The 15,660-nt window shown below is 39.5% G+C and overlaps 1 protein-coding gene across 1 annotated transcript in view; it reads left to right on the top strand.

Moving 5' to 3' along the window:
- Nucleotides 1-15,660, top strand: part of SYN2 (synapsin II) — a 201,446-nt gene that overhangs the window by 105,494 nt on the left and 80,292 nt on the right. The window contains exon 5 of the mRNA XM_020802549.3: nt 9,201-9,290. Coding sequence (XP_020658208.3) covers nt 9,201-9,290 — 90 coding nt within the window. The remainder of the gene's footprint in view (nt 1-9,200; nt 9,291-15,660) is intronic.

The raw sequence follows: 15,660 nt of genomic DNA, 5'->3' as shown, positions 1-15,660 counted from the left end.
TAAAAAGTTGTGTTAAATATCTTTATCCTGTTTTCTTTGTCATCCCAATCCTTTACACTTAGCAGCAGCTGAGAAAAAAGTGAGGAGCATAGTGCTTCAAGCACTCTCTGGGTGGTGTACAAGTTAATTATGCAGGCTACACATTGCCCCCCCCCAGCAAGCCGGGTACTCATTTTACTAACCTTGGAAGGATAGAAGGCTGAGTCAACCTTGAGCCGGCTACCTGGGACTGAACCCCAGGTCGTGAGCACAGTTTTGGCTGCAGTACAGCGATTTAACCCCTGCACCACGAGGAGAGGGAATGGAATAGAATGTCCTGGAAAAGATATGGCTGGCTACGTAGAACCCTGAAAAGAGTGCCCCATACCTTCAACATGGTTTGCAGGTCCCAAATGTGGATGCCATAATGCAAACACTAGCTGCTGTGTACGGTCTTGATCTTAGTTAAATGTGATCCCATCTTCCCGCTGTTCATTCTTGCAATCTGTCAACGTTTGCTTTAGTGCCCAAAACATTACTTGTGGAAGCAGAAAATTAATGTGAATGGACAGGCATTTTAATGATGCATTTGCCTTAGAGAAGGACCTTTAATAGCAAGGCTTCTGCTGGCATTAATGACAGAACCAGCTGTACTTGTATTGAGCATCATTCTGCCTTAGGCTGTTCAGTCCGACATTCCTCCTGTTGTTAAATAGGTTGCAGGAATTTAAAAACTGATCTTGCATATATTATCATTTAAAACTAGGATGCTTTGATCTTTCACTTAGGCTTTTGCATAAGGAAATAACTTTTCACATTAACAGCATAAAAATTAAGAATGTGAACATGTCAGAGAGATTGAAAGCAAAAGCACCTGAGTATCAAGTACATAGGATTGTGTTATAATTATGCTACCAAAATTCCATTCCATTGGACAGTCACATTTCAAGAAATGTACAGGTTGTGCATTTTTAAATAAATTTTCACAGAAATGGGACTATGTTGAAGCTCATTCGGTATAATGTGAAAGTTGCATAGATTTTTGCTATATTTTCACAAACAACTTTGCTAAAGAGTGTACTTTTATTTATTTTAATGTTTTCGCCTCCCCCCTTTTTTATCCTCACAGTAACCCTGTGAGCTTGTTTGAGCTCAGAGATCACAATTAGGTTTGGCCACCACATAAACTTCGTGGATGAAGTACAACCTTAACCTGTGTCCCTCCACTATGGTCTAAGCTTTGTTCCACCCTAGCCTATGAAAGTACAGTATAGTAAATGTTCTTGCCATTTAGGCTTTCACTACATAACCAATGTTCTGCTTTTAATCAGTATAGGTAAACATAAAGGTTCCCCTTGACAATGTGTCCAGTCATATCCAACTCTAGGGAGCGGTGCTCATCCCGGTTTCCAAGCCATAGAGCCAGCGTTTGTCCAAAGACAGTTTCCGTGGTCACATGGCTAGCGCGACTAGACACAGAACGCTATTACCTTCCCACCGAGGTGGTACCTATTTATCTACTTGCATTTTACCTGCTTTCGAACTGCTAGGTTGGCAGGAGCTGGGAAAAGTGACAAGAGCTCACTCCATCACATGGATTTGAACTGCTGATCTTTCGAACTTGCAGCCCAGAGGCTTTTTGCGATTTAACCCACATTGCCATCATATCCCTCTTTTAATTAGTATAATTGTTGGTATAGGGAGGGAGGCCACAGTTGTGATACAAGGATATCTGCAAGCAGGATCTGAAGGCCTTAGAAATGGACCTCAACAGATGGGAAACCTCGACATCTGAGCATTCAGCCTGGAGGCAGGTGGTGCATCATGGCCTCTTGCATTTTGAAGAGACCATTGTCCAGCAGGCTGAGGCAAAGAGGCAGTCCCGAAATCAGCAAAACCGTGGAGCTAGACAGGGGACAGATTGTATTTGTCTTCAATGTGGAAGAGATTGTCACTCTCGAATTGGCCTTCTCAGCCACACAAGGCACTGTTCCAAGTCCTCTATTCAGAGCACGTTACCATAATCTCTCAAGACTGGAGGATGCCTAATCTAATATAATCTGTTGGTATACATGGATTGTCAGTATGGTGTTTGTGTGTGTGTGTGTGTGTGTGTGTGTGTGTGTGTGTGTGTGTGTGTGTGTGTGTGTGTGTGTGTGTGTGTGTGTGTGTGTGTGTGTGTGTGTGTTCGTATTCATATGAAGAACATGAGATCACTTCTCTGGAAAGTTGCTAGAATCCAATCTCGGGAACTCCAGTATCCATTTGAATAATACAGGGAGAAGAGTTTCCAATCAGTCACCAACTCTCAAGGTAACTGATTCCACTGTCATACTGCTCTAACAGTTAGGAATTTTTTCCTGATATTCTACAGAAATTTGGCTTCCTTTGACTTGAGCCCATTGTTGTGTGTCCTGCACTCTGGGATGATCGAGAACAGATCTTGCTCCTCCTCTGTATGACAGCCTTTCAAATATTTGAAAAGTGCTATCATATCACCCCTCAGTCTTCTTTTCTAAAGGCTAAAAATGCCCAGTTCTTTCATCCTTTCCTCATAAGGCTTGGTTTCCAGCCCCTGATCATGCTTGTTGCCCTCCTCTGAATTTGTTCCGATTTGTTAACATCCTTCTTGAAGTGTGGTGTCCAGAACTGGACACAATACTCAAGGTGAAGCCTAACGGTACTGAATAGAGGGGGACTAGCACCTTGAGGGATTGGAAACTATACTTCTCTCAATGCAGCCTAAAATAGCATTTGCCTTTTTTGTAGTGACATCACACTCTTGGCTCATATTTAGCTTGTAATTTATGACAATTCCAAGATCCTTCTCACTTGTAGTTTTGCTGAACCTGATATCCCCATCTTATAACTGTGCATTTGGTTTCTTTTTCCAAGTTGCAGTACTTTGCACTTATCCCTGTTGAATTTTATTCTGTTGCTTTTGGCCCAGTGCTCCTTCCTATCAAGGTCATTTTCAGTTTTGTTGCTGTTTTCTAGGGTATTAGTTATTCTGCCCAATTCGGTATCATCTGCAAATTTGACAAGCATTCCTGTACTCCCTCATCCAGGTCATTAATAAAAATATTAAAGAGCACCAGGCCCAAGATTGAGCCTTGGGGTACCCCACTTGTTACCTCCTCCCAGTTAGAGAAGGACCCATTAATCATCACCCTCTGAGTATGATTCTGTAGCCAATTGTATATCCACCTGACACTTGATCTATCCAGACCACATCAAGCTATCTTGCTAATCAGGATATCATGGGGCACTTTGTCAAAAGTTTTGCTGAAGTCAAGATATACTACATCTACAGCATTCCCTCTGTCTATCAGGGAGGTGACCTGATCAAAAAATGAGATCAAATTAGTTTGGCAGGATTTGTTCTTGACAAATCCGTGTTGGCTTCTAGTTATTACTGCATTGTTTTCTAGGTGCTTGCACAATGACTGCTTTACAATCTGTTCCAGTGCACAACAACCACTTTATGATCTGTTCCAGATGGTTTACATGTTCTTAGTATCTCAATTGTTTTATTATTTTACTTAATTTGCTATTTATTTTATCTCAGCACTGATTATGTAATGTTTTTGTTATGGTCTTATTACACTAGTCAGATTAAGTGTGCAGAGTAACCATTGGTTTAGATGGGTGATATAAAAAATGGATAGATGGATGGACTGACTGACTATTCCATGTGGCAGACATGGAGATAACAGTTGGACACAGCATACACAATCATTCCAGTGATTAACACATAATAAATAGTATTATAAGTAATTAAATCGTCTTTCAGAAGAGCCAAGCTTTATTCAGCACAAAAGGGAGACAAAATGTAGTTGTGATAAGAATGGCAGTAGGTTCTATATTAAACATATCTCAAGAACCCGAGGGTCAAAATTGAACCACCACATCACTGAAAGATATGACTAAGAAAGAGTGCTGCAGACAGCCCATAATCCACAAGGGATGACCAGAATGATCAGGGTACAGGTGCTCTTCACCCTATGTAGATTGTCCAAAAATGTAAACAACACAAAACATTATAACAATGTTCATATCCATCTGGTGCAGGTCTTTTGTAAAATGAATGGGTCTTAATTCAAGATCCAGCCATGTGCAGATATTGTCATTATATTTAGTGTTGCTAGAAAAAATCCATGGCCCACCTCAGATACTTGTGAGGATTGCAGCAAAGGAGCAGGGTGCTGGGTGACACTGTCATTTCTGAAGTCTGTCCCAAGATCTTCTGATCCCTCACTCCACTCCAATAGGGGGCTCAGTCACTAGGGGAGATCAGAGGACTGGAGCAGCTTACTATGAAAAAGGTTTATATTAGAGACTTTTTTTTAGTTTAGAAAAAAATGTCAAATTAGAAAAATGATAGTAATTTATAAAATGATGCATGCTATGAAGAAAGTGGATAGACATGCTTTTCCTTAGTCAACTTACAGGAGGACAGAAAAGAAAATATGACGTTCCTACCTAGTGTGCCATTCCCATCACATCCTAGGAATTGATGGTGGTAACGATCTATCATCCATAAGCAACTTTATTCCTCTAAAAAAAGATTTACGATATCAATCTGTACTTTCACAATCTGTAATTTCTGCCTAGCAAAAGTGAAATTGGCTAGCATTCTCTTGCCAGATAACTGCTTCCCATTTAAATTTCAGCTGGAATTGCAGTTCTGCTACTGTTGCTTCTCTCATCCTGTAGCAGGAAAAGAGAACGGAGGTGCGGGAGGGGGAAGATAGATGTCATCAGCCTCCTATCAGCTCCAGTTGGCCCAGAAATTACAATTTGTCTTGATCTTTGTCATGTGTTCCTTAATGATCATTTTGACATTTTCTTGAACAATCAGATGTCATTGCTACTCCCAAGGAAATTTGTTATTTTTGTGTGGATTTTGTTCAGTTCCCAATGCTCCTATTACTGCAGCTGTGTTTCCTCACTTATTTTTTGGCTCAGAATTGTATTGTGTGAATGGTTGTTTTCAGTCCTTCAAGAAAATTGCTAGGCATCTCTTGAGAACACAGATCAAAGCATATATAATGAGGCGTATTGTGGAAGTGAACACATTTGCCTCTTCCCTTCCAATGGTTTGCACTACCACTAAAATAACTTTCCGTTGCATTTTTTTTATTTATAATGATTATAGTCCTGTTTTTAAAGAGAACTTTGAACCACAAAGTATTTGGAATGGAAGTATGAAATACATATATAACAAAAAAAACTCAGAAAACCATTCTCAGAAAAATAATTTGAAGTGATGATTGCTTCCTTCACGAGTAAAAAAAAGGTTTTGCACTATGCTGATGTACTGCTAAACAATATTAGCCCTATATCTTTCTCGTTGTTGTTTTAAAGGACACTACATCAAGAGCTGCATTCAATGGAAACATGATTTTTTTACAAAAAAAATCAGTAAATCCATGTCTCGAAAAACTGTGGTTTTGAGTGAAATAATTGGTCCACCTCAAGGCCTGCACATGCTGCTAAACCCATTCAGGATTTTGTTGGTTAACTTAGGGTGCGGTTACCCTGACAATAAGAACTGCTGTTGAATTGGGTTTGTGTAAATAAAATCAATTTTTTTAACATCTCAGCTGCACAACACACAAAGAAGCCTGATTTCTTTTGGGAGAGGTATGTGAGCTTTTTAAAATATACCATAGTTTAATTTGATTCTCTTCACATTGGTTTGGCCATTGTGAATGCTATGATTGCTGGAAAGTAAGCACCATAAGAAAGCAAGGACAGAGAAAAGAGGATCTAGCAGTATGCCTGCAGAACGTGATTGGCTAATTTTTTTGGGGGGGGGAGATTAACTCAACTCAATAGCTGGCTGCAACAGTCATGGGATATATTTTCCCCAAAAATAAATAAACTGATGTCTCGACAAACTATGATCTATATTCTCTTAGGCATCAGAGCATGCAGTGTTAAAAACAAGGTATTAAAGTGAATGTAAAGGCCAGAGGAAAAAAATTGGTGATATTGGCAGAGGGGAATGACAGGGAAGGGTAAGGAGAGCTAGGGGAGAAATGTTGCTAATATCATCCACTGTGTGAACACCCTGGGCTAAAAGAAACATGGATTTGTGAACCATGCAACCAGTTTGCAGTACAGGGAGCATGAATGAATGCAGAACTGGTTGCAACTGTAGTCACAAGTATTTTTCCCAAGAAAGAATCCGATTGTCTTGAGTAAGTAAGTGTGCATACGATTGCTGCTTTCAGAGTCCTGTAGATGTCCTGACATCTTCCAGGTACATATCAAGGCTTACTATAAAGATTCAGAGAATGGGATACACCCCTCTTGAGCTGAAGATATTGGCATTAATGGGAGCTTTTTCTCAGTACATATAGTACAAGTATAAAGTTGAAATATCCTACCTAGAATTAACCCATCCGATACCTGCAAGGTGTTCTTTTAAGCCATTCCTGCAACTGTTAATTGTATGAATGTGTCTTATTACATCTGATTTGGGCCTAAGTGGGTGAACAGATGATAGCATAATCCCCTTTTCCTCAACTCTTAATTGTGCAATATAACAGTAGACTGCTTGTTTTAGTTTGGGTAAACAGAGCTGTCACAGAAATAGCTTGTGGTAACTAACTGAGAAGGATGCCATAGTCGTATGACAAGTCAGCCGTGTGGAAATATGGTCCAAAACACTTCCTCTTACCTTTACCATATGTGTGGGAGTCTCTTCCACAGCATGTTGAATAGCTGGTGACTTTTCAAATAAGTAAAATATTTGTGTAGCAAAGATGCACTGAAAGCAAGGCAATAAATTCTACAAGTGTTCTGGGACTTGACTTGATTTCTCTATTTTCAAACAAATACTACTTATCAGACATAGGGGTTGTTGTTGTTTAGTCATTTAATCGTGTCCGATTCTTCGTGACCTCATAGACCAGAGCACGCCAAGCCCTCCTATCTTCCACTGCCTCCCAGAATTGTGCCAGATTAATGTTGGTTGCTTCAATGACACTGTCCAACCATCTCATCCTCTTTCGTCCCTTCTCCTCTTTCCTTCACACTTTCCCAACATCAAGATCTTTTCCAAGGAGTCTTCTCTTCTCATGAGATGGCCAAAGTACTGAAGCCTCAGCTTCAGGATCTGTCCTTCCAGTAAGCACTCAGGGTTGATTTCCTTTAGAATTGATAGGTTTGTTCTCCTTGCAGTCCAGGGGATTCTCAAGAGCCTCCTCCAGCACCACAATTCAAAGGCATCAATTCTTCGGCGGTCAACTTTCTTTCTGGTCCAGCTCTCACTTTCATACATCACTACAGGAAAAACCATAGCTTTGACTATTTGGACTTTTGTTGGCACGGTGATGTCTCTGCTTTTTAAGATGCTGTCTAGATTTGTCATCGATTTCCTCCCAAGAAGCAGGCGTCTTTTAATTTCATGGCTGATGTCTCCATCTGCAGTGATCATGGAGCCCAAGAAAGTAAAATCTGTCACTGCCTCCATATCTTCCCCTTCTATTTCCCAGGAGGTGATGGGACCAGTGGCCATGATCTTAGTTTTTTTGATGTTGAGTCTAAGACCATTTTTTGCACTCTCCTCTTTCACCCTCATTACAAGGTTCTTTAGTTCCTCCTCACTTTCTGCCATCAGAGTGGTATCATCTGCATATCGGAGGTTGTTGATATTTCTTCCGGAAATCTTAATTCCGGTTTGGGATTCCTCCAGTCCAGCCTTCCGCATGATGTATTCTGCATATAAGTTAAATAAACCAGGGGACAATATACAGCCTTGTCGTACTCCTTTCCCAATTTTGAACCAATCAGTTGTTCCATATCCAGTTCTGACTGTTGCTTCCTGTCCTACATGTAGGTTTCTTAGGAGATAGATAAGGTGGTCAGGCACTCCCATTTCTTTATGGACTTGTCATAGTTTGCTGTGATCCACACAGTCAAAGGCTTTTGCATAGTCAATGAAATAGAAGTATTTTTTCTGGAACTCTCTGGCTTTCTCCATAATACAGCGCATGTTAGCAATTTGGTCTCTAGTTCTTCTGCCCCTTCGGAATCCAGCTTGTACTTCTGGGAGTTCTCAGTCCACATACTGCTGAAACCTATCTTGTAGGATTTTGAGCATAACTTTGCTAGCGTGTGAAATTAGTGCAATTGTACGGTAGTTGGAGCATTCTTTGGCACTGCCCTTCTTTGGGATTGGGATGTAGACTGATCTTTTCCAGTCCTCTGGCCACTGTTGAGTTTTCCAAACTTGCTGGCATATTGAATGTAGCACCTTAACAGCATCATCTTTTAAGATTTTAAAAAGACATAGGGGTACAACTGTATTAATCCCAACTCAATCTTTTTACCATTAGTCTGCTCCTTCAAAGCCAGTCCCTTAGAGAATGGACATTTTGCTTTTCAATTCAGTTCAAAAGTACTTCTTACCCCTTCTAGTTCTTTTTGGTCAGCCTAAGAAGATGTCGAGACTAACCCAGCCTGTCTAATCCCATCTGAATTCATCCAGAGCTGAACCCCACGTTACACTTTAGCTCACTGGTTCTTAACCTTGGGTTACTCAGGAGTTTTGGACTGCAACTCCCAGAAGCCTTCACCACCAACTGTGCTGGCTGGGGTTTCTGGGAGTTGCAGTTCAAAAACATCTGAGTAACAAAGGTTAAGAACCACTGCTTTAGCTGACCTTCCCAACCTTCTCAACCTTCTCCTCCTAACTGATTTATTGCTTCATTTCTAATGTGTGATTCAACTGAGAGGCCCTTAGAAGGCTAACTGGTGTGCCATTAGAAAGCTATTTAGTCAAACTGTCTGTCACACACAGCTGCAATAATGAAATAAGCAAAGATTTGTACCCCTAAAGGAAAATGACCCATTTCCTTAGAAGGGATCAATTTTACCTAGGTGACTCACACACCCTCTAAAATGTTGGGCACCTGCTTCCACTCATAACTTAAATGTGTGTTGAATTGGAGGCATTGTTGTCAATGCTGAAGACAAGAAAACATTTGTTAGTACCCCAAAATCTATCCTTGTGCATTTAACTTTTTATACATTATTTCTCTGTAAGTGGATAAAAAAATTTGTCCATATCTTAGGATTGCTGTCCTGTATCTTAGGATTGCTTTCAATAGATAATATTGTAAGGTTTCAATAGATAATAATGGCAGAGTTGAATAGCAGCACGGATGTCATTTCAGCATGCTTAAAGTTCTGTTTATTGTCTTCTGCAGTTTGCCCAGTTGGTGTCCATCTACAGAACCTTGGGACCAGAGAAGTTCCCTCTAATTGAACAAACTTTTTATCCGAATCACAAGGAAATGGTAGGTGTAAATAAGAAATATAAATACTTGTCACTTTTATGTGGTAGTAAGGAGCTATAACACGTGATTCATTTTGGCCTTCTGTCCACTTCCCTGATGGCTGCTATGGAATGCTGCTGTTGTTTCATCCTGCAGAAGTGAAGTTAAATAACCTTTGGAACCATTTCAGACTCTGAAAACTGGAAAAACATTCCTAATCTTTCTAAAGTTGCAAAGACTGAAATAAAATATAACTTATTCTGAATGTGTAATTTGATGTATTTGGTTTATAGTCAAATGGTCTTGTGGTTTACACTGGATTATGCAAGCTGCATGAAATGATGACTTTTCTTTAAAATGTATTTGTTTTGCAGATTATTAATATCATTTGGTTTCCTTGCTTATATATGGCCCTTACATGTTCATATTCCCTCTAACAGATGTTTCTCTTTTCAGTTTCAAATATACCATCTGCTGCTTGATAAATTAGATATATGCACTTTCCCACAACCTCTTATCCCTTCAAATTACATAAGTGGCTTGAATATGCCCCTGAAAGAAGTGCTTTTCTTACTTTTATTTTGAAAAAAAAGTATGCACTACTTTCAGTAGAATAGAGAGAGCTAGCATGAAAAAAATTAACAGGCAGGAGTCCAGGTTGAATTCCCAGTCAGAACTTTATGGGTACCACAACCTTAACCCCTTATATAAAGCTTGTCTTGTCTCTTTTCATGCTGCATGTCTGAAACTCAATTCAGTATCTCAGAGACTATCCTGCCCCTCTCAAGCCTAAGGCTGGGAAGAAGGAATTTAAATGCCTTGGAATCCCAGACTAGAAAGGGAGCACCAGCTGTCTTCTCCAAGGTGGAGCAGCGCTGGAGATCACCCTGCAATTGCACTGTGCTCTGGGAACAAACCAGGCATTCCTATTTGCCGTGATTAATCTGTTTGCTCTCCTAAAGTAGAATGTATTCAAAGATCAGCAGACAATTAAGTCAGTGTTTACCTTCCAATGGCCAATTACAAAACAAAGGACTCTAAAAGCATGATAAATGGGTGAAAAAATCATTTCACATGACAAACAGGTTTACTGTATTTTACCCCTTGTCGAGTATCTCTGCAAAAACATGGTAAATGTGTCATCTAGTTTGACCACAATGTGACTGCATGGATGATTGCTGACCTTTCCTTTTCTCCAGGTTTTGTTTTGTTTGTTTGTTTGTTTGTTAATTTTGGTTTTCTTCATCTTGCTGTGCTTCCAAGAAGTTGTGAGTCCAGTGCAACCGCAGAAACATTAACAAACCTTCGCGTTCCTTTCCATCTCTGACGATGGGGGGCTGGTCTGTGTTGTGTTTTTAATACAGGGCCAAATCAAGCCTGTATTAAGGTTCGGGTGGGTGGGGGATTATTGGCATTGGTGGAATTGTGCCTCCAAAACAATGTTTACCTCTCAGGCCAGCTACCTATCTCTAGTTTCAGGTTTGAGAGTACGCCTGAGACTCATACATGAACAACTGATAGGGTGGGTTTGTGGGAACTGTGATAGTAGCTTAAGTCCTGAACCATTGCAAAACATTCCACTTTGGCTTCAGGTAGTGCTATTTTGAAAACTTTGAAGAATTACCTCGACCTCATCCTGTGATATTGTAACATTTTTTGTGATGCATCTCTTTTTGGGATACAAGAATGGAGAGTGTAGAAAACATAAGAAGAATAGATAATAGTGGAAAATACCAACTCTGAAACATCATTTTGCATTGTGGTACTTGTTTCTGTCTTCAATAAAATGATAGTTCTTTTTGAAATGAGGACAGCGGTAGCTGAATGAGAGCTACTTCTGACTTTGTGCAGATATGTGCTTCTCATGGACATTTCTGCCTTACTCCAGTGCTTAACATATGCAGCATCTAAAGTATAGATCCTGAATGATTAAAAATGTATTTAAGATGTAGATTCTCTGAGTTTAGGCCATGTGATGGAATGATGGGTAGCTTTTCTGATTTGTATTCTTACCACTTCATTTTCTTGTCTAATAAACAAATATGGTACGTTTTGAAAAATCAAAGGCTTCCATGTTCCAAGAGCATTATGGCTAAATATCTGCATTATAAAAAGGGTTTTACCTTAGATTCCCTGTTGCACAGTGCTAATCTAGAGGGGCAGAATATGCATGGCCTGGCCTGTCCATTCATTATCATCATTATGACCGTTTTTATTAATGTAGTGAAATTATGAAACTGTTTTTTAAAATATTATTCTTAATCATAATTATACAAAAGAGGAAATGAAAAACAGCTGAACTTGTATGATATCAATAAAATGTCATCAGTGTCTACAAAATTCTATGATCCCTTATTAGACCCCTAAAATTGGGTATAATTGACTTCCAGCACATGTTTACTCGGAGACAAGAGTGTAGTGCTAGTCAATTCTACCTAGAAATGTTTGATTGAGTTCAATAGAACTTATTCCCAGAAATCTGTGTATATAGAATTGCAGCAGAAGTATTCTTAGATTTCCATGATTTGCTCTATAATTAAACTGTGGTCCTATACATATCTATTTTGGAGTTAGTCCCATAGTTCTTCTTTGACTGTTTCTCTAATGTTTACAGAGTTGCTTTGAATTGAAAATATCCACTGTTCATGTATTAGAAGGATTTCTGCACATCTTTTCCTTGTTGGTGCCACAAAGTCATATTATTTGAGAAAAATTATTTTTCTATGGCCAAAATCCTACTCATGTAACTTTATGTGGCAGAAGCTCCCAGAGCATTCCCAGAAGGAGGGAATGATAAGTCATTTTGTACATGTGTACTCTTTATCTAGAAAATCCTGAAAAAGAGTTGCCCTAAATCAGAATTGACTTGACGGCATAGGGTTATTATGTAAGAAGATAGGTATTGAGCAAAAAACAATGAACTGTACAAAGCATAATATTCTTGTTTAATTGGGAGTGAGGGATCTGACTTTACATGTACAAAAAACAAATGGTACAGTCTTGTTGGAAGGAAGTTCTTTTTAGGGCTTTTCCGCAGCTGCCATTAAGGTAGAGCACAGATGGGCAGCTTGTAGCGCCATATTTTTTTAAAAAAAAGTATTCATTCATTCATTCATTCACTCATTCAGTTTGTCTCCCACTCCCATTAGTGTCGCAGCACTGCTCTGGGTGGGTTACAATCTCATAAAATAGAAAATACAAATGAAAACAAAAATATTAAAACTGATAACAAAAGCCCGGAAGGAAGGAAGGAAGGAAGGAAGGAAGGAAGGAAGGAAGGAAGGAAGGAAGGAAGGAAGGAAGGAAGGAAGGAAGGAAGGAAGGAAGGAAGGAAGGAAGGAAAGAAGGGAGGGAGGGAGGGAGGGAGGGAGGGAGGGAGGAAGGAAGGAAGGAAGGAAGGAAAGAAGGGAGGGAGGGAGGGAGGGAGGGAGGAAGGAAGGAAGGAAGGAAGGAAGGAAGGAAGGAAGGAAGGAAGGAAGGAAGGAAGGAAGGAAGGAAGGAAGGAAGGAAGGAAGGAAGGAAGGAAGGAAGGAAGGAAGGAAGGAAGGAAGGAAGGAAACCAGATGGCACTGACTAATCTCAGAGCAGATGGAATAAAATAGGGGAGGGAAGGGGGGAAAAGGAGAGGGAAGAAGGTGGTCAGCTGGGGTTGGCCTCCCTGAAAAGCAATGTCTTCAATTGCTTCTTAAAAGTCCACAGGGAGAGGGCTAGGCAGAGCTCCTCTGGAAGCTGGTTCCATTAGGTTGGAGCCACCACAAAGAAGGCCCTACCTCATGTAGAGGATTTATGGGACTCCCTTGGGGTGGCCACCTGTAGGAGCCTCGACTGGAATGACCTTGTGGGTCAGCAGATGCCATGCTCAAACAGGGAACATGGGTCCAAACTGTGGAGGGCTTTGTATGTGAATATCAAAACCTTGAAAAATAAAAATACATATTTTTTGCCATGTCTCGGTCTCTCAGCACCTTATCCCACATGAAATTTGACTTCTTGAGGAGGCAAATTGAGACTTTTTTCAAACTACCATAAGAAAAGAAACTGGAGAGTGGAGGTTAAGCAAACAAATGTGTGTATAGACCCCTGACTTCTGGAAATTGTCGATCCCACTGCCACAAAGCTTGACGTTCAGGGTAGATTATACTATAAATTAGCCACATGTGCAATAAAAATGTATAACCCTCTTCTACAGAGTAATTTTCTGGAAGATACTGTCGTACGACCAAAAAAGTTTATTTTCTGCTGTTGATAATTGCTAAAGTATATCCGGCTGTCTAAACACTGTTCTGCCAGTAAATCTTTTTTTTTCCAGAAACATCTTTCCTTGTTTGTTTTAGGAAGTGTATATACTTCCTCATACGTGTAACTATAAAAGTTCAATTCAGTGAAATTTCTTTACATTCGCCAGGACTTACTGCTGCCCTAGTGAGTGTGTTTATGTTTTCAGCCAAGAAGGAATGTATGAAAAGCAAGGGATATAAGAAGCTTTGCACACCTGTTTAACCAGGATATTGATGATGAGTAGGAACCAGCCTGACTAGACATAATATAAAAGGCAAATAATGCCAATGCCTCATGATGTTTCTACTTTCCACAAATTACAACACATCAAAAGGAATTGTCACACTATAATTAAATTAGGTTTCCTGACACTTGTTTCATCAGCATAATACATTGACTTGGTTTTATGGTTAGCAAAAACATGATTGATGTTTCGTATAAGTAGAACATGCTTTAAAACAGAGGTCTAGTTCAAATTTGGTCATTTATTTTTGTATAATAGTACTAGTGTGAAGATATTTCTTGATTATTTGATCTATTTATTAAATATTTACTATAAGTGTAGAGAGCAAGAGAAGAACAATTTTTCTAACATTGTAAATAACTATTGGAGCTAGCTTTGCTCTTAATGTAGTTCAGATCATTTAAAAAACAGATCTTGAAGTAGAAAGCTCACTAGCTAGTATTATCTGGAAAAGAAATAGACATTATGGTTCAGAGTCCGTCACCAATTCAGTGCTAAAAGAGTTTTGTTTTAAAGTGGTTTAGTCTTCATGGGAATATATTTGAAATTTTTCAAATGAAATCTCTTCAAAATGAGTAGAAGCATTTGTGTTGACTTTGATGTGATGAGTACAATTCTAAGTTTTGGACTTGTAACATTTGAATTTAATTGGCTTTTCAGATGTTTCAGTAACTTTGAGAGCAATTAGTTGCCTAATTTTAATTCCCATGATAAACTAAAAGGAAATATTCATCAAACTTGTAGTGACAGAAAAAGTAGCCAGAAGTGTAGTGTAGTAGATGGAGAGATGGACTAAGGCTCAGTGTACTAGGGTTTAAATCCCTGCACAGCCATGGAAAATCCTTGTTGGGTGGCACTACGTAGTACACTATCCGTTGAATGTCTCACATAGCTTGAAAATCCTATGATGTTAGCTATAAATTGGATGCAACTTGATGGCACATTAAAAAAACATAGTCCACATCTAGAGAGAAAGGCTGTCCTATATTTATATTCAACTAATGAGGTCATTGAATGACTAATATTCCTTATTCAGAATTAGAAATGAGGATTGCAACAAGAGCGCTTCAAAAGTCAAACTCCCAGTTAAAAAACAAACTTTGCAAATGATGTCAAAGTGATTCAGAACCATATTTGTAGACTGCAAATGCAGACCCCCTTCCCAGACCCTGTAAAACCTAACCATCAGAAGGTGTTCTTTAAATACTTATCATTTCCAAGGCCAGCTACACGACATGCTCAATACCGCTGTAGACCTGGTGAGGTCAAGAGCTCTATGTCTCTTTGTGCTTCCTCCCTAGAATGACCATTTCCCTTCTTTACAACCTTTTCCACCAAGAGTGCATTCTTGGTTTTGATCTTTCTGAGTTTACAAAAGCTCCTCAAACGTTTTCACATAGTCACTGTGAAGAATCAGGGAACTCAGGTGAGTTGCAGAGTGAACGGGATACTATTTACCCATCCCTAAAGAGATAATAGTACTGTATCTTTGAAGTGTTTATGTGCCAGCTGCTTTTGCTTCTTCTTCTTTTCCAGTCCTCCTCCCCAGGATTAATTTTATGTTCTGAACCCGTAATTCAGTACAAAAAAATGTTTCTCTGTATATCTGCCAGTACAGATATAGAGAACATTTCCAATCAGAACATTTCCAGATGTTCCAACCAGCAGAGAACAGGACAGCCAGCAGGAGTTCAGTAGCCTCTCTGTCCCTTGTAGCATCCAGCTCCCAAGTATACCTGGAGTTATCTGAGGTTTGGCTTTCTCACAAAGCTCATATTCTTGAGAAAGCTAAACCCAGTAATCTGGTCATGCTCACTAAGGCATTAATTCTGGAGCTAACAACAACAACAAAATATTTTGCACTAACGT

Source organism: Pogona vitticeps, chromosome 2, assembly GCF_051106095.1.
Source record: "Pogona vitticeps strain Pit_001003342236 chromosome 2, PviZW2.1, whole genome shotgun sequence".
Lineage (NCBI taxonomy): Eukaryota > Metazoa > Chordata > Lepidosauria > Squamata > Agamidae > Pogona > Pogona vitticeps.
Note: the sequence above shows the minus strand (reverse complement) of the source record. Positions and strands in the feature narration are given on the sequence as shown.